Source organism: Crocuta crocuta, unplaced genomic scaffold, assembly GCF_008692635.1.
Source record: "Crocuta crocuta isolate KB4526 unplaced genomic scaffold, BGI_CrCroc_1.0 scaffold85, whole genome shotgun sequence".
NCBI lineage: Eukaryota > Metazoa > Chordata > Mammalia > Carnivora > Hyaenidae > Crocuta > Crocuta crocuta.
The window spans coordinates 858,794-878,375 of record NW_027530620.1 but is presented as its reverse complement, the minus strand read 5'-3'; the positions used below and the strand labels follow the sequence as shown (position 1 = coordinate 878,375).

The following is a 19,582-nucleotide window of genomic DNA, read 5'->3' as shown; positions in this document are numbered from 1 at the left end:
CAGAGTATTTAGACTGTAAACCATTTCTGCCTACCTAGATTTACTTTTATAAGAAAGGATCTTTTTAGATACAGTTGCTGGAAAAGGTGCCACTCATACACTGGCTTCTGAGCCAGTCTTTTTTTTTTTTGAGAGAGAGAGAGAGCGCGCGCGTGCACAAGAGCGCGAGCTGGGGAGGAACGGAGGGAGGGAACGAGGGAGGGAGAGAATCGTAAGGAGGCTCCACTGCGCCCAGCACAGAGCCCCCATGGGGGCTCACAACGGGGAGGTCATGATCTGAGCCAAAGTCAAGAGTTAGACACGTAACTGACTAAGCCACCCAGACACCCTTGAGCCAGTCCATTTTAAAGGCTTCAGTATTGAGGTTTATAAAACTAGATATTAGTAATCCAGTCAACAAACTTTGTAATGTTTTATTATTTGTATCCACTAGGCAATCTTTCCCTTTCTCAGGCTGAGATCTAATTATTTTGCTTCTAGTTTTAATATTCTACCTCTTGCTACGTGTTCTTGTGAGTTTTCTACCACAAGTGGTTGAAAGGGAAGTCATTTTCTTGATGGTTCTTTTTGGTCTTAAAAATACTTTCTGTCCTGGTATTTTAATTTCTAAGTGGTAAAAAGAAATGAAAATTCAAGAAGAAATCCAAGTAAAGTTCAGAAAACCATTAGTGATTTATTTCTGAGTAGAGTGCTAACTATTAAACACAAATTAATAAAATAAAATTTAGTCAGGCATTGCTGATCAGAGATTACAATATTTTAATGGAGAAATTAACAGATTTTTTAAAAGAAATATCATTTTGGTTTTGTGTATTGATGTGCTGTGATTTCTCCAAGTTAATCTTGTTACCTTTTGCTTCATTTTAATCTGATCACAGCGCACAAGGAGACGTAGGGTCCGAGACCCGTGGGGAAATTGGTGTGATGCAAAAGACTTAGAAGGACAAACCTTTGAGGTAACTTTGACCTTTTGACCTTAGCAAATAGGTCATTACTAAAAGTTGTTTCATCAGTTATATTTATATATCTTAATGTCATATATATTACACTTGTTTGCATGTGCATGTGTGTATCCTTCCCGTGTTAATTTGTCTAGAAGACACCAATAAACAACAAAATAGAAGGCATTGGTGCAGTTAACTAGGAGTTTGATGAATTTCCAGATTTTAATTATCTAATCTCTGTATTCTGGTTTCTAGCTCAAGAATATCTGCCAAGGTACCAGGAAGTTGGTATGCCTAATTCATTTCAGTAACCATTTGTTTATAGAATGACATTCTGATATACCAGTTAAAATATTGTCCCAAGCATTAGACATAAATTGAATTAGAAATATTAAAGTATTATTTCTACCAATAAAAACAGTGGTTCTGAAAGGAAACATAGGCAGTGAATGTGTGTGTGTGTGTGTGTGTATATTCTGTATCTGTATAATTTATTTGTGAACACCCAGTGCAGTAGAACGTAAAGAATGTGTGAGTGTGTACTTACTGGCGTTCTCACCTTGAGCAGTTTCTTAACCTCGCTGAAGTTCAGGTTTTTATCTATGGAGTGTGGATAATATCTCTCTCCAAGAATTGTTAAGAGAATTAAGTGAAGTAAATGGAATAAAATGGATGAAGGTCCTGGCACTAGGTACTTAGTAAGCCTTGCAAATACAAATTACTCAGTAAATGTTAGTTTTCCTCGTGAGTTGCAGTACAACACAACAAAACAGATTGTTCTCCTGTGTTTCGCCTCCCCATTCCCTGCCCCTAGCCTCACCTGGTCTCTAATCCAAGCATTAGATTACATTAGTAATGCGTGATTCCTACCTAGAAAGGACTGGTTTTTCGTAGGAAAGATGAAACCTGTGTTAAGTTCCGTAAGATTGACCTCAAGAAATGTCAGGTCTTCCCCAAGGCGTGTGTGTAATGACACAAGGTTTCACAGAAGACGTGACTTGAAGGATTAGCAGGACCGTCTCAAAATGTAGAAAAGTAGGTGAGGGCATTCCAGGCTAAGGGAGCAGCGTAAACAAAGGTAGAGATGGGAGAAAATACCAGACATATTGTGGAAAAGGTGCATAGTTATCTGGGCTAAAGTGTAAGAATGGTAGTAGAAATGGAATGAAAAGATTTATTTTGTACTTACGGTAGACTTACCATGTATGTGTCCAACACTCTTGTCAGTGTTTTCTAAACATTAATGAATCATTACGATAACACCATGACATTGTTATTATTACTGTTTTTGTTCCCATTTTAAAGGTAAGGAAACTAAAGCACAGAAATCTTTGGTAACTTGGTCAGGGTCATCAGTAAGTAGCAGAGCGAGGCCTTCTATCTCCACAATCTGTACTCTTGATCATTACGCTGCGATGTCTTGCTGTTGGGAAAGAGAACAACACAGTAGGATTTGGTGACTGGAGATGGGAAATAAGTAAGAGGAGGGCTCAGGTGATTCTGAGGTTTTTAATTTGCTGTGGCTGTGGATTTTGGAACAATTTTTTAATGTATTATCTAGCATTTCAGTTTGTTAGTAGAAAGACAGAGGTACGTCTCCATCAACATAGTCAATCCTGTTCTCACATGCCTTTAATTATGGTTTTAAAGAGTATTTTTTATTATCATTATTGATTCTGCCTCTCAGTGGCTCACGGACTCTTTGATCAACTGGTTGTTTTATGTTTTAGCATCTCTCTGCTGAGGAATTGGCAAGAAGAAAAGAGGAAAAATGTAAATCTGTTAAATCCTCAAAAGTACCAAGACCAACAAAAAGGTATAGTGTTATACAAGTATAATTTTTACCCTAATCACAAACAATTAGGAATGTATGGAAAAGATACCTTATATGATTAGCAACATATTATTCATATTAAATTTAAAAATACTACTAAAGTGTTTGATATTTTTTATTTCACTGGTTATCAGTTTGGAAGAGCTTGAGCAAAAGTCTTAAATGTATAGGTTTAGTGACTATAGGATCCAACATATGTTGTAAAGGGGCCTTGATTATGACAGGTGGTCTTTCAGCTCCTTAGACATTGTAAACAGGGAACCTCATGAAATGACTAGTTCTTTCTTTGGTTGGTGCTATTAGCAAGGTTTTTTGGGGTGTGTGTGTGTGTGTGTGTGTGTGTGTTTTAATAATCTGATATTTGTAACATACAACAGTGTCACCAAATAAGTTAAATGTCTTGATTTTCTGGACCTTCACTTTCTGTAGATGCAGAAAGACTATAATTTCACCAGTGCCCCTTTTGAAACAAGATATCTGAGAATGCCGCTAGGTCATTTTCAGTGGAAAGAGCCCTGATGCTTAACCAGGTGTAAGTCCCTAGATGAGTTGTGTAAAGCCTTAAGTCTTCAGCCCTCATTCATAAAATAATAGCTATAATAGCTGACACTGTTAGCTATGCTTTAAGCACTTTGTATATATTAACTCATTTAATCCTCATAACCACCCTATGCAGTAGTTAATACTATCATTCATTAGGAAACCGAGAGGCACAAAGAGGTTGAGTAACTTGTTCATGCTAGTTAGTGGTGGAGCTGTGATTAAGTCCAGGCACTAAGGCTTCCGAATCCATATTGCTAACATTACATTATATATCGCCTCTCTAAAATAAAAATTCAAACTTACAGTTGTTGTGAGAGTAAATTAAATGAGATAAACTGTGTAAACAGTATCATCACCCATAAGCTAGGACTCCTTATCCAGTATCCAGACATCTGATTTTCTGAATCTAAATGTAAGACATATTTATTGTGATTTCCAAGTCATTGTTCCAGTTTGTCACAGTCTGACTCCAGATCCACTTTTCTCATCTTAGCCTTTGTAGATGTGAATCAACATTTCAGTAAGTTTACCTCTTCTGCCATTAGTCACTGCTTAAAATGTTTAACTGGAGTAAGGGTGTGCCTCAGACAGTGCCCCATCAGCAGCACATCGCCCCAGTTGACCCATGTTTTTCATCTTATGCAGAAGAAAAATCATAGTAGATGTCTTGCTTATATTCAGACAAAATACATTTGAATCTTTATGAGTTTGCTAGTTTCCATCAGATCAGTTCTATCAAAAATGAAATTTAGATTTGCTTATTATCATGACTTATATTTTCATGAATTCATTATTATTCTTCTTAGTAGTCATCTCTTCACTTGCTAAAGGCTCAAAATCGGCTGTTTAGTAATCTTTTCCAGAATTTTCTCAGTATTCACATTTAATTCCTCTGCTCCCCAAATCTGCTTTTTTTGTTTAAGAAAAAAAAAACACAAGCCCAAAATTGCCTCTTTGTAGCACTCCAATAATTTCTCCATTCTGTACAGTTCCTCCAGAAAGGTCAGTGGGACTCACATCGTGGTTCTTCAGGGCTCTGGGATGCATACCCTGCCTTTGTGTGCTTTTTTATTCATGTTGATGAAGCATTTTTTTACTTGAAGATCTTTCCTCTTCATGCAACAGATATTTCTGAAAAAATGCTTACTATGTATCAGGCACTGTTCTAGGTACTTGGAGTACAAAGTGTCTGATTTGCTGACAGTAACAGTATTTGGTAGATATAGGAACTAAATAGTCGCTCTTTTCTGGTTGTGTTAACATGAATATATATTCCTTGTTTGGGTTTTTCTTTCTCTGACCATAGCCTAAAGAAACCTTACTGTTCAATTCTTTACTGGTCAAAGCCTTTGTAATATTTCTTTCAGATTTACACATGCTTTTGTATCTACCCTTGCTTACATGCCCCTCTTTTTTGTCTTTATTTTTTAAACTTTTGCTCTTTTTTTTTTAATGTTTATTTTTGAGAGAGAATGTGAGTGGAGAGGGGCAGAGAGAGAGGGAGACACAGAATCTGAAGCAGGCTCCAGGCTCTGAGCTAGCTGTCAGCACAGAGCTGATGCAGGGCTCAAACTTAACAAACCATGAGATCATGACCTGAGCCGAAGTCAGATGCTTAACCGACTGAGACGCCCAGCTGACCCTAACTTTTTCATTTTAAATACAAGTTTATCATTGAACTTTTTGTATACATTAATTTCTTTAGTAGAATCATTGTTATTCATTCAACAAATATTTGGGTCCCTACCCTATGCTGATACTGCACTGACAAGTGTTTTTTGAGAAGCTTCCATCTTTCTTGAGCTTTCTTTCCCATGTCATGTCAGGGGGTTGTTTACATTTTCTTCAGTCTTTTTGGAACCTGCGTTCAGTGTAGGACACACGTGTGGGTACAACGTTCTTCTCTTTGGGTGTTAAAAGGAATTACGACAACAGAGTTATTTTCTCCCAAAAGTCCTGCCATTTCCCATTTTTTTATCAAGTCCAAAACTCAGTAGGGTTATGTAGAACGCCCTAAGAAACTCTCCTAGCTTAGTATTTTCTGAGAATCTAGGTTTAGATTATTGATACACATTTTCAAATTTAAATGAATGTTTTTTCCTGATCTTGTTACTGAGATTATATTAGAAATGATTTTTTTTTTCTTTTTCAGCTCATTTGATCCCTTCCAGCTGATACCTTGTAATTTTTTCAGTGAAGAAAAGCAGGTACTATTTATGTATCACTGAATGGCCATAAATCATGCCCTTCTGTCGACAGGAAGTATTTCTTTCCTGTGTGTGCAAGGCATATATGTATTTGAAAGATTGGATGAGGCAAGGTACATTAGGGTCAGATGAGTGATGCAGATGGGAAATGAAAGAATTTCTCCATGCTAGGGTTTTGAATGACAAATTTTTTAAAAATCTCTGGTTTGTGCTGAGGCTTGGTTGATGATGGGAACTTGGTATGATAGGTAAAGAAGAAAAGGGTGATTATTCCAGTGAGAAAGAATAAATCTCTATTTTTATGCTCCCCCTTTTTTTTTTTTTTATATTTCAGGAGCCATTTCAGGTGAAAGTGGCTTCAGAAGCACTTTTAATAATGGATTTGGTAAGGATAATCTATTGTGTTTACTTACTCTGATTTCTATTCTTGTGTATTTTTATTGCAGGCTTAAGAGAGAGTATGGAAGACGTGTATTTTGGATCTTAACTATCCTCTTTTGCAAGGAATCTAAAAATAAGTCTTTTCTTTTGGAGAAAAGCCAAACAATTGCATGTTTCCATATTTTAGAGAAAATAAATTAATGTGAGTTTTTGCAGACTGTTTATCATCATTAACCCTGTTTTCATTTCCTGGCATCCTTTGTCTGCTGCCTTGTAGATAACTCAGCAAAGCACAACTCCTACCCCTTGGAGGTTCCTTATTTATACTAAGTTACTGAGACCTCCAGTAGCTGTGTTGGTTTTGGATGTTTTTCGGTAGGATGTTTTTCTGTAGGACTGCCCGGAGTGAGTTTTACTTGGTATCCTTAGGGTCCTGAGTGAGGAAAGCAAATGGTGTCTTCATTTTGTAAATTAAAAAATGACATCTTGGAGTGTTTGATTGTTTGGTTTCGAAGCTTCTTAGCTGGCGACGCAGATAGATCTGAAGTCCTAAGTCTCTGTGCAGTGAGCCTAGCGTCTGATTCCTCTACTGAGTTGTACTCTGATTTCTTGTCTGATGGATTTGTGTGTTTGGGCTAAGTCTATGCTGTGCTTCTTTTTAGCATGCTCATGTCTCTATGGCAGAAGTGATTGGTCTGTTAGGAGGAAGATACTCTGAAGTTGATAAGATCGTTGAAGTAAGTTTTCTCTTTTAAATATTTTTAAAAATTATTTAGTCCTGCTGCCATACCAAATATTTTTATAGATTTCAGTGGATTTAATTAAAATATAGACTTACCTGTGACATAAATGAGAATATGCCAATTTAGGTTTGATATTCCCAGGAGTAAATTAACATTCCATATATTGAGCACCTTTTTCCTTATGCCATCAAGAGAGTGGGAGCACTCCCAGGCCTCGCCTCCTCATTGCCTTCACCAACAAAATGCTACAACTACTCTTAAGAGGCCAGGAAACCTGCACCAACCTCATAGTTGAAACCTAGCATGCATCACTTTGTTGAAATTATTATCATAAATAATAGGAGTTACTGAAAGACTTTGCATGTGCAGGTATTATGTGGGCTGACCTGGAACACTAACAGTTATTATGGCCTCGTTTGAGTAGAAAAGTGGATTCTGAGTTCCTACACACAGTCACACTTTTGAAGTCTAATTCATTTGCAAGTTAAAGGCTGCTTGTGATGCTGTCAAATACAAGACTTGGCTTAAAAAAAGTCTCTGTGTCTATGTACAAAAGAACTAAAAAAGTAATAGAATTAGCAGGTTTCAGTGTAACCATATAAGGATTAATCTTTTATAGGTCTGTGCAGCAGAGCCATGTAACAGTCTGAGCACAGGACTGCAGTGTGAGATGGATCCTGTCTCACAAACACAGGCCTCGGAAACCTTGGCTGTGAGAGGCTATAGTGTTATTGGGTGGTATCATTCTCATCCTGCCTTTGATCCAAATCCTTCTTTGAGAGATATTGACACTCAAGCCAAATACCAGGTGTGCCTCTAAGTCTTGATATGTATGTTGTGTGTAAATAGTTGCAGGTTTTCTCCCCCTCTTTGTTTTCTATTATATAAATATACCTTTTATTAAAAAATGTTGATTCATTTTTGAGAGACAGAGACAGAGTATAAGTAGGGAAGGGACAGAGAGAGAAGGAGACACGGAATCTGAAGCAGCTCCAGGCTCTGAGCTGTCAGCACAGAGCCTGACACGGGGCTCGAACTCATGAACCGTGAGATCATGACCTTAGCTGACGTCGGAAACTTAACTGACTGAGCCACCCAAGCGCCCTCTATAAATATACTTTTAACATTTCTAACAAAGTATTGCATTTCTAATATTATTTACATCTGGAGTTTTGAAATAACTGCATTTTTTCTGATTACAGAAGTAATATACGTTTATTTAAACATTTGGAAAATCAGCTATTTTGTTTAGTACAGACAAACCATCTAAGTGACAGTGATAATTACTCCCAGAGCCTTTAAAACTTGATGGGAACAACTAGGACAGGGACTGGGTACAAGGGAAATAATCAGAAGCAGTCTATTTTGCATCTCTGGAAAAAAGAAACTTTTGTTCTGATAGTTTATGTTTGATAGGTATATGTTTTTGCTATGGGCAGCTATTGTTATCATATCGATAAAGATTATAGCTGAAGGGTAGTGAAACTAATTTGTAGACATATTCATGGTATATACAGATTTTGCAGGCCAGGTGATTTTTTTTTAAGGGTCATTTCTGGTTGGGTTGAGTACATTTTGCCCTGAAAAATGTCAAGAGTGTGGAATGATATATAATAATATATTTCAGGGGCGCCTGGGTGGCTTAGTCGGTTAAACGTCCGACTTTCGCTTAGGTCATGATCTCGCGGTTCGTGGGTTCGAGCCCCGCGTCAGACTCTGTGCTGACTGCCAGCTCAGAGCCTGGAGCCTGTTTCAGTCTGTGACTCCCTCTCTCTCTGACCCTCCCCTGTTCACGCTGTCTATCTCTCTCTCCTAGAAATAAATAAAAATATTTAAAAAAATAATAATAATATATTTCATTTGGTTGCTGTTTGGATGTGAAGTTTTTAACACATTTTAGTGTTCCTTTTTCTTCCATTAGGTATTTAAGATGTTGCTGTGGGTAAATACTGATTTTTAAATTTATGTAGTCAAGATTAATTATACTTTTCTTTTGATTGTAGACTTACTTCTCCAGAGGCGGTGCAAAGTTCATTGGAATGATCGTTAGTCCTTACAATCAAAGCAATCCTTTACCTTATTCCCAGATTACCTGCCTGGTTATAAGTGATGAAATGAGCCCAGATGGCTCTTACCGTAAGTTTTCAACAAAAACAACTTCATCCTATTTCTACCTTCATTTCTTTGAATCTTTCATAGCAAAGAATTTGTTATTTGTGAAACTGTGTGATGGAAAACTTTGCACGCTCCACTAGACAGTCACTGTGTGCATACCATGTAGTCAGCTTCCCTCTTCCCTTCAGTGATATCCTCTAGACTCAACTCCCCACTGTGTCACCATGGCCTCTGGGCCAAAGGATTAAGTTGTGCAGAAAAGTTAGGGCCAAGCAGCGTGCATGTTAGCTACAGGCCTCCCTCAGAGATACTGCAGGTTTGCTTCCAGACCACCACCATAAAGTAAATACCACAATAAAACTAGTCAAATGAATTATTTGTAAGTTTTTGGAAGGAAGAAATGAAATAGAAGAGAATTAAGAAATGAAAAAAAAAAAAAGATCCACCGGGGAAAAAAGGCCATTTTAGAGCATATTGACAAAGTATGCTTATGTTGTAAGGAAGGACAGTCGTAATGTTTGTTTGTTTGTTTTCCTTCATATTTTTCATGCTTTTCAATTTGCCAGCATTTTATTTACCTGAAAAGTCTTAACATTGGCTAAAGCCCAGTTGAGAGGCAGTATAATGTAGTTAGTAGCATCAACTGGAGCCAGACTGCCTGGGCTCAGGTCCTGGCTCTACTTAGTAGTTACATATATGCTGATGACCAGGTTATTTAACCTCTCTGTGGCCCTGTGTCCTCATCCAAAGATAAATAAATAAAGGGACAGTACTGGTAGCTAGTTCACTTAAGTGGCATCCATATGTAAAGCACCGTAAGCCTGCTACGTAGTAAGCATGATATAAGGTTTACTATTATTTTCATGATACTGGCCTTTGCTAACAAATCACCTGAGCTTTTCTTATAACTACAGGGGGATTTTGGAGGCTACATCAGAAATTTCTAAGTAGACTCATCCTTTGGTCTTTTGCCTTTCTGGCTATGTACGTGCTATCCACCCCTTGGGCTCCTTTCTCTAGAACTGAGCATGTCGGTTGTGATGGGAGTGCAGTTGCTGCCCTTCCAGAGTTCATCCTCCTCCCTGGCTGGTTAGGTTAGCACTGTAGGGAGGTGAAGTGAGTGCGGGCCCAGAAGCTGGGCGGACCTGCTCGGGCTTAAAAAACCTGCACCAGTCTCAGCGGGTTGTTTCACATGTCTCGGCCTTAGTTTCCTTATCTGTTAGATAGAAATGATGCTGTTTTATTTATAGCAATGCTGTTAGCTTAGTAACCCATGTGAAAATAAAAAAATCACTCGATGGCGTTGTCTTGGTTTGCCTACCTCAGTGTCTGGTTAAGCCGTGCTTCTGGCACCGGTTTAACAGTGCCCCCTTTCACTCCAGAAGTCTTTTGATTTGGATATAAATTCTGTGATCATCCTGCTTCTCAGTTTCTTACATAGAATTGTCATGCAAATGGTACTTGTACTTTTATTATTATTAATTGGTTAGCATTAATGTGCTCGATGGGCCAGGTTCAGCCAGGCAGGAGATATTTAATGAAGGCCCACTATGTTTAAAGTGCGTTCAGCTGGTCTGCCAGGTTGTTGTGGTTGTGGGGATTCTAGGTCGTTAAAAGGAGATTGGGGATTTAAGCAATAGTTGATGACAGTCTGCTTCATTATGCTTTTCTAGGTTTACCTTACAAATTTGAAGTACAACAGATGCTAGAAGAGCCCCAGTGGGGATTAGTGTTTGAAAAGGCAAGATGGATAATAGAAAAATACCGGCTATCCCATAGGTATGTGCCGTGGTTTGAGACGGCTGCACATTCTGCAGTGCTTCTCATTAAGTGGTGTTTTAGAGAAAGCCCACATTAAATATAAAATGATGATGTATGGCGTCAGTGACAGCTTATTAGAAAACTGATTCGTTTATGGTATTTGTTTCATTGGTTTGTCTTCATATTTCTTCCAACAGCAGTGTCCCTATGGATAAAATCTTTCGCCGGGATTCTGACCTGACTTGTTTGCAGAAAGTAAGCTGCCTTCGTTTTAATTGGTTCTGTTGTTCACAGATTCTAAAGCTATTCATCTTGATGTGTTTTCCCATGATGCCTAATGCTTTGTGGATACATTTTCTGTGTATTTTTGCTATTGCTGTTTCCTTTCTAAAATTAATTTCTGGGAGATAATTAGTAATGTGTTTTGCCCACACTTGCCCATAGAAATAATACTGTTTTAGAATATATTTGTCCGTGTTGGCTGATAAATTTCCTAGCATATTATTATTGTATACAGTGGAGAACGTTTTTCTTATTTTATTAAATTCAAAAGTCTCATGTTGCCATTTAGCTTTAACAGTCGTTCATTTTTAAGAATGGTAGTGTAAATCTAATAATTAAATTTAAGTGTCATTTTACTTAACTTTCTAGTAGGAAATAGTCCTGAATTCTTTTATTTCACTTCTTATTTTGTTTCTATGAGTATAAAGAGTGAAAGACCAGTAGACTGGCAACATCTATTTTTTTTTTGTAACAATTTAAGAAGAGAAAATTTAAACATATTAGATTTCTTTTTAATATTTTTACCCCTTTGAATTAAAACTTTATTTTCTGTTGGAAGATTAATATGCTTGTTTCTCAGGAAACAGACTGTTTCTACCATCCTGATTTTGAAATAGTAGAACCCATGTATGTACATAGATTTTTATTCTTCAGGATTAGTTTGCTTTGGAAATGTAACTACTAAAAAAAGATGCGAAGTCACATATTTGTCCAAAGTAGGAAACATCACACTTAAAATCTCAGGTTTGTCTCCTCATATAGAGTCATAAAGGAACCAGCCCAAGCGTTTCTCAGCAGTGACTTCCCACACTCTAGATGCATGATTATTGGTCACAAATTTATCTTCAGCCACATTTAAGGAGAATGTTTCTCTTTTGCCTATTAGAAAATTGAGATTCGGAAAGGGATACAATAATTATAGTAGTGAAAACCCTCTTCTCATACTTTTTGTGTATTTAAATATAAAACTTTTCTTTCCAATAGCTCTTGGAGTGTCTGAGGAAAACTCTGAGCAACGTGACTAATTGTTTCATTGCTGAAGAATTCTTGACTCAAATAGAAAATTTATTCCTTTCCAATTATAAAAGCAAGCAAGAGAATGGAGTGGCTGAAGAGGACGGTGCTGTGGGTCCAAAGGAATTGTTAATGTAATTATTTTAAAGTAAGGCATTCTAATCTGGACAGAATAGATCCTACTCTCAAAGTAATAACCTTGAAATTATTTATTGTAATTTAGCTAATAGTGGCACCACTTTAATATTTTTTCTCTAGTTCACAAAATCCAGCTTAGCCACACAGATCATATGACACGGAGATACGGACTTGTTTTCTTACAGTGGTTATCAGAGCGTTGTGTGAACCAGGGCCTGCTGCAGTGTTCCAGTCCGACCATGGCCAGTAAGCAGTGCAGTAGACTCTGAAGGGCTGTCTGCTGTACTGTTGTGTTCAGGTCGATATTTATTTCTCCCCAAACTAGTCACTCCATTTTTGGTACTTTGTGTGTCATTAGGAGCACTTCCATTTTTTTCCATGTGTTTTGGTGATATTTGGTTATGGTTACAAATGAGATATGGATGGATGGTTACTGAGGTAACTAACATGGTTGAGAAGTAGTGGTATGGTAAATCTAACAACATGCTGTAGGAGGCCAGGGGAGACCTCAGGAGAAAATCTTAAACCATGCATAGAGAAGAGACCCAAAGGAGAGAATCAGCTTGCCAGTTTTCCCACTGTAGATATTTGTTTCCATTGTATTTTATAGCAGCAACGCAATACAACAGGATATGCCGTTTTCTCAGCTATCTGAAACATTTTGTGTGGATTTCAGATACAAGAAATAATTAGCTTCAACTGTATGTCCACTTCTAGTAGTGTGTGTGGTAAAACCTCATTTAAGTAGAAGATGAGTAATCATAACCCTCAAACTAGATTTTTCTACTACCTGCTATGAGAAGAGGCAAATTATAATAATGCTTAAATATTAAATCCGAGATTTAATTTGAAAAACAAAAAAGCCTCCAGGGTATATTACATATCTAGCCCAGTTTCATATACTTTCTAAATCTAGAACATAAGTCATCAAACGTCTTATGCCCCAGTTTTGGGGCATTTAGTCAATAACTTAAGTTTGTAGGCCACATACTATCTCTATCAGACATTCTTCTTTGTATTTCTTCACAGTCCTTTAAAACTGTAAGACCAATCTTATTACCTCATGAGCCTCACAGAAAACAAGTTGCTGGCCATTATCTTCCAACCCCTACTCTAGAGAATTACAAACATTTATGATTTATTTCCAGAGGCATGAACCTGACACACTGAAAGCCCTTATTTACATCATCTTCCAGCAACAACAAAACTTACGGTTGTGATTTACATTGAAGTACATTTTCAGGTAAAGTTGGCAATGATGCTGCCTGATTTACTCAAATAGACTTGAGTTTATTTTTGTTAGCCTTGGAACTGATTTACACTCATTCCCCAAGCATCCTTACTAATAACAGTTTTATTACATCTTATCTGAATATGATTCTTGTTTGGTTGTAATCATCAGCCACAGAAGAAGATGTTTGAGAGAGCAGTGAGCCAGTTTTAGATGGCCTGGGTCTTGGCTCAACCTTGTGACTTGGAGGTGGGGGGTGGAGAGAGGGATATAGTTGACCTTCTCTGGGCCTAAATTCTTGTGTAACTGAGGTCTGAATTACCTTCCTAACATCCTTCCAGGTCTAAAATGTATTCCTCTATATGTAGTTAGGATAAACAATGAAACAGTGTATAAAGCAATTACTTTTGGGACCGGGGTTTATAAGAGCTACAGACCAAAAATCAGGAAACCTGAGTTCTTATCCTAATTCTGTTATCAGCTTTGCTCTGTGACAGTGATAAAAATCACATCTGTCTGGACCTCAAGCTCTTCACCTGTAATCCACGGGTCTAAGTTTTATGACTTAGTTTTCCTTCCAAGCACAGAAAGTCTGCAATTCTGTAAAAGGTAGTAATTGATTCCTTTGTACTCTTCCTTTTGACATATTTTTCTCATTGTACATTGGGAACAGATCCTAGAAAGTGGTATTAATTAGCTCTCTTGATTGATAGTTCTGTATAATATTGATGTATTTGGGTGATGGAAATTGTTAAAATTTCTGTTCTCAAAGCCGGTTCTTCTGCATGCCAACAGTTAACCATATTTACCAACCTAAGCCATACTGTGAGGAAGTCAGAGACTTCATTACCTCCGAGACGGTAATCTTCAGAGTTTAGAGTTGCAGAGCACAGTTTTTTAAATAATATCTACAGAGTGTTTTTTCCCGATGATAGAGTACATTTATCATAAAATATTTTTTAAAAAACAGAAAATGAATAAAACAAAAACATATAAATCCTATTATCTAGAAAACCACAGGTAACATTTTAGCATAAATTCCTCACTCCCCTTTTTTTCCAGGACCATGTAATTTTAGAACATTAAAATCTGTAGTATTTTCCTCTCCTTCCTCTTCGTTCATTCTACCTGTTTTCTTTTGCTCTTATCATATTCTTAAAACATCTTTGCAACTGCAGGGACCACATTCACTGCTGGCTTGGGCTACTGAGGGCGGTCAGAGCCAGGGCCTTGGAGAAGCACAGAGGAAGTCTGTTGAGGGGCCACGTAACATAGGAAGTGGAGGAGGCAGAGACCCAAAGGAAAACCTCCCTCTGGTAATGTTTACGGGAGTGGAGACACGACCTGAAAACATGCAGATCTCTCCATCCTCATTTGATTCTTATTGTTGTTGCCCAGTGATGATGAAATAATGAACCGTTTTTCTTTTTCCTGCTTGGCTAGTGGAAATTGACAGTAGTACTTCGCCAGTATTAGACTTAGCTCTTTTTAAAGTCTAATCTGAAAGTAACATTCAAAAAAGAAAAAGAATAAAATCAACAAGCGCAGACTCTCCTTCCCCTTCCATTATTGTATCCTTGCACTATCTTCAAAGCCACATTAGGACTTAGACACTTTTGCCTTCTTGGATATCTTCTTCCATAAAAAAAATTAAAATTCATTACAATTGCATTTGTATGAAATGAACCTAATGTATATAAACATGTCCTCGATCTATAAGATTGAATTTTTTCCTTCTGAATTTAAAAGGAATTAAAACATTTTACGGGTCTTAAAGGTATTGTGGGCTGGAGTCACGGTGCCTAATAGATGGTGAGGTGGCTCTGCCGGTACCCCGGTTCCGAGGGGTATCCTTGGGAAGACCGCAGCCCTTCCCCTCTCCCTGCAAAGCCAGTGTCACAGACCTAGGGCGGCAGCTTCACCCCAGCCAAGAACGTCGCAGTTCCTGGGGCTTTAGATCTATAGATTTGAACTTCATTCTTTACTCACCTGACCAAAACTTGTTGATTAGGAACAGTCCTTCCAAAAAAAGATAGGCGGCAGTGATTAGTTTTAGCTTTCATGTAGATAGTTTTGTTCTGATCCTTAATCTATAGTTTTGAAACTCAAGCCACGTATCCTACCACCTTCGTTTCTTCATGTCCCTCAAGCCCTTCTCTTCATCTCCACCCCCTGCACCTCTTACCTCTCAGCATATGGCATTTGTTGAAACGGGGCCTGAGGAGTGGAGTTAAACAGACCCATTCGTGTTTTGTGGGAGCTAACGGTGCCCCCGCCTTCCCTCCGTTAACTATGCTCCCCCACAGGAGCGGGGTGGGTGTGGGCCGCAGAGTGGCCACAGCCTCAACAAGCCAACCCCGGCGGGCTTCCTGCTCTGCCATCGTGCGCCTGCTTCCCGTCAGTCTCGCCGGGTCCTGACGGGGGAGCTGGGGGACCCGGGGCAAGTGATGCAGGCAGGACGCCCCAGGATTGATGCTTTGCATGTGGACAGAGAGACTGAAGGACACCTAGCCCCCTGACCTATGGCTGCCTCTCCTCAAGTCATCAGCAGGCATTCAGTTGATGGATTTCTCAGTAGTTTAATTAAGGAAGGGCAACTAATTTTTTTTTCTTTTTTAACCTACATTCTCCTCTACCAGTAGCAAGAGACTTAAGTCCAGAGTCCTACATCATGGCATTTAGGAAAACTTACTTCATCCAAGCACAAAGGAAAAAAGCACATTTTTATCATCATCTCTATCAGGATTAATATAAAATTTAACAAATTTGATCAGTATCCCCAGTTTACCAGCAGCTAAATAGTTTTCTTACAAATTAATACCATACTTTGCAATATTTCCAGAAAATCACTGTGGAGAATAATGTAATATACTTTAATTCCTGACCTTTTCTTAAGTGGTTTTATATGTGCTTTCCCCCCAAACTCTATTTTTCTGTTTTTGGGGTTTTTTTTTTTTCCTTTCATTTACCCTGTAATTAGTGCTTTCTGGCCTTTTATGAATCTTTTAAGCCACCTTAAATTCTTTCTGGAACAAGGCAGAGAATAAGTATGTTAGCTCCCTAAAATGAGGAGAAAATCAAAATTTGAGAAGGTAAAATTAACTTAGGATATCTGGGTTGTTTGTATTTTCTTCCTTCGACTATATTTATGAAGATATTCGTAAGAACTTTAATTTCAGGGAAAAATGCCTTGTGTGCTGTCTTTGAGGTTTTCTAGAATATTTCTTTGAGGATTTAAGAAGAATGTTAAATGTGATTTCATAGTTTGTACTCCTGTTTCATAGGTTATCAAGCTATGAATATTTGTTTCAAGCTATGAATTGTAAAATAGTATTTAGATTCCAGCATGATTTAAATAGACTGGCCCTAGATCTTTGAATTTGTGGATTTGATGTGTAAATTGTATATTATGTATAAGTTCACTTAAAGCCTGCGGCTGTTGTTTTCCCCAAATGTTATTAGTGTTTATGGATTTCTTTTATTACTTTGAATTTTGGAATGTTCTGTAATGAAAGATAATGGCTTAAACTATTTTGTACATTTAAATATGATGCCACATTGTCTAAATCTATATTAAAGAATATTGTAAATATTAATGTTTATACAGTTACGAAAGTTTTTCCTCAAAATGGTCTAATTCTTCCCCCTTTACTTAACAATGACATGTTTAAAATATCTGATTTTAAGCTTTGAAATTTTAGCTTGCGGTAAAAATTAAACGCAAACATTCTGAAGATTCTATATAAATAAAATTTTGAAAAAAAACTGGTGAATCATTTGGTCTTTCTCAATTTTTTAAAATGTTTTATTTTTTTCTGAGAGAGAGAGAGACAGCGTGAGCAGGGGAGGGTCAGAGAGAGAGAGAGAGAGACAGAATCTGAAACAGGCTCCAGGCTCTGAGCTAGCTGTCAGCACAGAGCTCGATGTGGGGCTCGAACCCATGAACCGCGGGATCATGACCTGAGCCTAAGTCGGACGCCTAACCGACTGAGCCACCCCAGGCGCCCCTGGTCTTTCTCAATTTTTAACATCATATACATTGAATTGCAAAATATACCTCATTAATTCAAACATTGATTTTCTATTATGCTGAACATTGTAGGGGACACAAAGATGAGCAAATCTTGATTTTTTTTTCCCCATAAGGAACCTATTACCTAGTACATGAGAAACACATAAAACCAACATGAACGGCTAGGATACAAACTGGAATTGATTATAAGTGCCTATAAAAGACTTCAAGGGTAATCGGTGTTTAGGCAATAAGAAATAATTCTCTAGAGTGTGAGTGGTGAGATCGATTTCTTAGAAGAGATCACCTTAAACATCTTGGCAGGGTTTGGTTACATGATATTTAGGGAAGGATGCTCCAGAGAGAACTGACCTTAGCATAGGTATGGTGATAAGGAGTGGGAAATTTGGAGAATGGTGAGTCTTTGGCCAGAAGGTAGAGTAAGTGAAGATGTTTAGGTAATTCATGCTGAGACAACTAAGGATATAGAAGGTATAAAGTAAGAAAATCTCACCTTAAAGCCAGAATTAATTCAGTAACTGGTCTTTAACTCTGCAGTCTTCTTTTTCTAGCGTATACAAAATCTACTGAAAGACTTTACTTCTTTTTTTTTTTTTAAATTGTTTAATGTTTATTTACCTTCGGCTTGCTGAAATTCTTTCCAGCTTATCTGTTAACTCAGGCAAAAGAGACCTGGCCGGCAAACATCCCCTGATGGGGGCTGAAACCACCCTTTCAAATAATAGGGACTGCCCTGACAGCAGCAAAACCCTGCGGACTTAGCAGGAGACAGTGATGGACTTGACCTTTACTGCCCACCTGCGTGTATCCACCCACCATCGTCCCGCATTTTCCTAATACAAACCCGAAGAATTTTCGGCACTCTGGAGACCATCTTTGCGACACCAGCCGCTGTCTTCCTGGTGTTGCCTCACAAATAAATCCCTTTCTTACTTTACCTCCTTTGCTACTTTACCACCATTGGCAAAATCCAACACCTTTGGATTTTGTCAGTGGCGAGTGGCCAAACCTGGTCCATTGGGGACCCCCAGAACCAGATGCTCTTGCACCCTGTGCCCTAGTTGCAATTCTTGGCAAGCCAGCCAGGAGCTGTACGTTCAGTTTATCCGGCCCCCTTGAGATTCCCCTGACCGTTGCGGTTGGTCCCGGCAGCGCACCTGGGCTCCGCCATTCCTTTACTGAGCCCGTGGCTTTGACAGGTCAGCATCAGCTACTCGTGGTCAGTCCACCCCGAATGGGTGGCGAGGACAGGAAGTCCTGTGCAGCTGCTGACACCTATGTTTTGAGGACTTGCCCTGAACAGCATCGGTCCACTGCCTTAACTGCATTTGGTGAAGCAGAGAAACCAACAATTTGAAGAGTAAGCAGGTGCTAGAAATTTGGCTCCCGGTAAGTTTGCCCCCATAGGTGCGTGCTGGATACCATCCTTGTTTCCCTGCTGTTGGGTTCTTATGAACCATTTGTTTCAGGTTTTCATAACCCATTTGCTCCGGTTGTGTAGCTAGAGTTGTGGCAGGGGCTGTTGTAATGTGTAAAAGTACTGTGAGGTACACGGGAATTCAGGGTGTGCATTTGGGGAGTTATGGGGAGATTTTTGTTGGAAATTGTGTGTGTGCAAGTTGGGGAATGCTAACTATCCCCTACCAGTACCCGCCCCCCCAACCCCTCAGGGAGAGTACAGGCTGACTGGTCTGCTTTTAGTTATAAATATATGAATAAGAAGACTTTTGGGGTTTTTTTTAAGTTTATTTGTTTTGATAGAGCGTGTGCGCGACAGAAGAGGGGCAGAGAGAGGGAGCGAGAGAGAATCCCAAGTGGGCGCTACAATGTCAGCGAAGAGCCGGTCACAGGGCTCAAACTCAGGAACCGTGAGATCATGACCTGAACTGAGATCAGGAGTCTGACACTTAACCAGCTGAGCCAACCAGACATCCCTAAGAGGATGTTTTTTTTAATTCTAATTCTGCGTGGCCCATGTATGTTAAGCTCAGAGAAAAAATGGCCACTGAATGGCTCTCTGGGATTCCTTCCTCTCATTTGGTTGCCTCCCTATAGGGACTTCCCTTTGGCTGTCTTAGTTTGGGAAGCCATGTGGTTCAGTCAGTGAAGCTGACTTTTGGGGAAGAACGAACGCGAATGTAGGTACTCTGGGCTTCATTTAGTCACAGTTGTGTTTTCTCTGTGTTTTTTCTGAACTTTGATCTAGGAAGATTGGGGAATATGCCTTCTGTTGCCAAAGAAAGGCGATTAGAACATATTTTGAATAAATGGTGCAAAGGGCTGAAAAACAACCAGAGAAAAAGGAGAGAAAGGAGACCGAGATTAAGGAGTGCTAGTCCAAACTTTGAATCCCCCT

The 19,582-nt window shown here is 38.6% G+C and overlaps 1 protein-coding gene across 6 annotated transcripts in view; it reads left to right on the top strand.

Annotated features, from left to right (window-relative positions):
• The window catches only part of MYSM1 (Myb like, SWIRM and MPN domains 1), a 37,975-nt gene extending 21,186 nt beyond the window's left edge, over positions 1 to 16,789 (top strand). For 3 of the 6 annotated variants that reach the window (XM_077768069.1, XM_077768065.1, XM_077768072.1), the window contains 11 exons: positions 879 to 956; positions 2,675 to 2,760; positions 5,474 to 5,528; positions 5,863 to 5,913; positions 6,572 to 6,646; positions 7,272 to 7,460; positions 8,656 to 8,788; positions 10,441 to 10,546; positions 10,726 to 10,783; positions 11,795 to 11,958; positions 12,083 to 16,789. In XM_077768069.1, the coding sequence (XP_077624195.1) occupies positions 879 to 956; positions 2,675 to 2,760; positions 5,474 to 5,528; positions 5,863 to 5,913; positions 6,572 to 6,646; positions 7,272 to 7,460; positions 8,656 to 8,788; positions 10,441 to 10,546; positions 10,726 to 10,783; positions 11,795 to 11,958; positions 12,083 to 12,101 (1,014 nt within the window). In that variant the 3' untranslated portion in view covers positions 12,102 to 16,789. Of the gene's footprint in view, positions 1 to 878; positions 957 to 2,674; positions 2,761 to 5,473; positions 5,529 to 5,862; positions 5,914 to 6,571; positions 6,647 to 7,271; positions 7,461 to 8,655; positions 8,789 to 10,440; positions 10,547 to 10,725; positions 10,784 to 11,794 lie in introns of all 6 variants that reach the window. The other 3 variants (XM_077768068.1, XM_077768071.1, XM_077768070.1) reach the window with 3 other exon arrangements.
• The last annotated feature ends 2,793 nt before the right edge of the window (positions 16,790 to 19,582 follow it).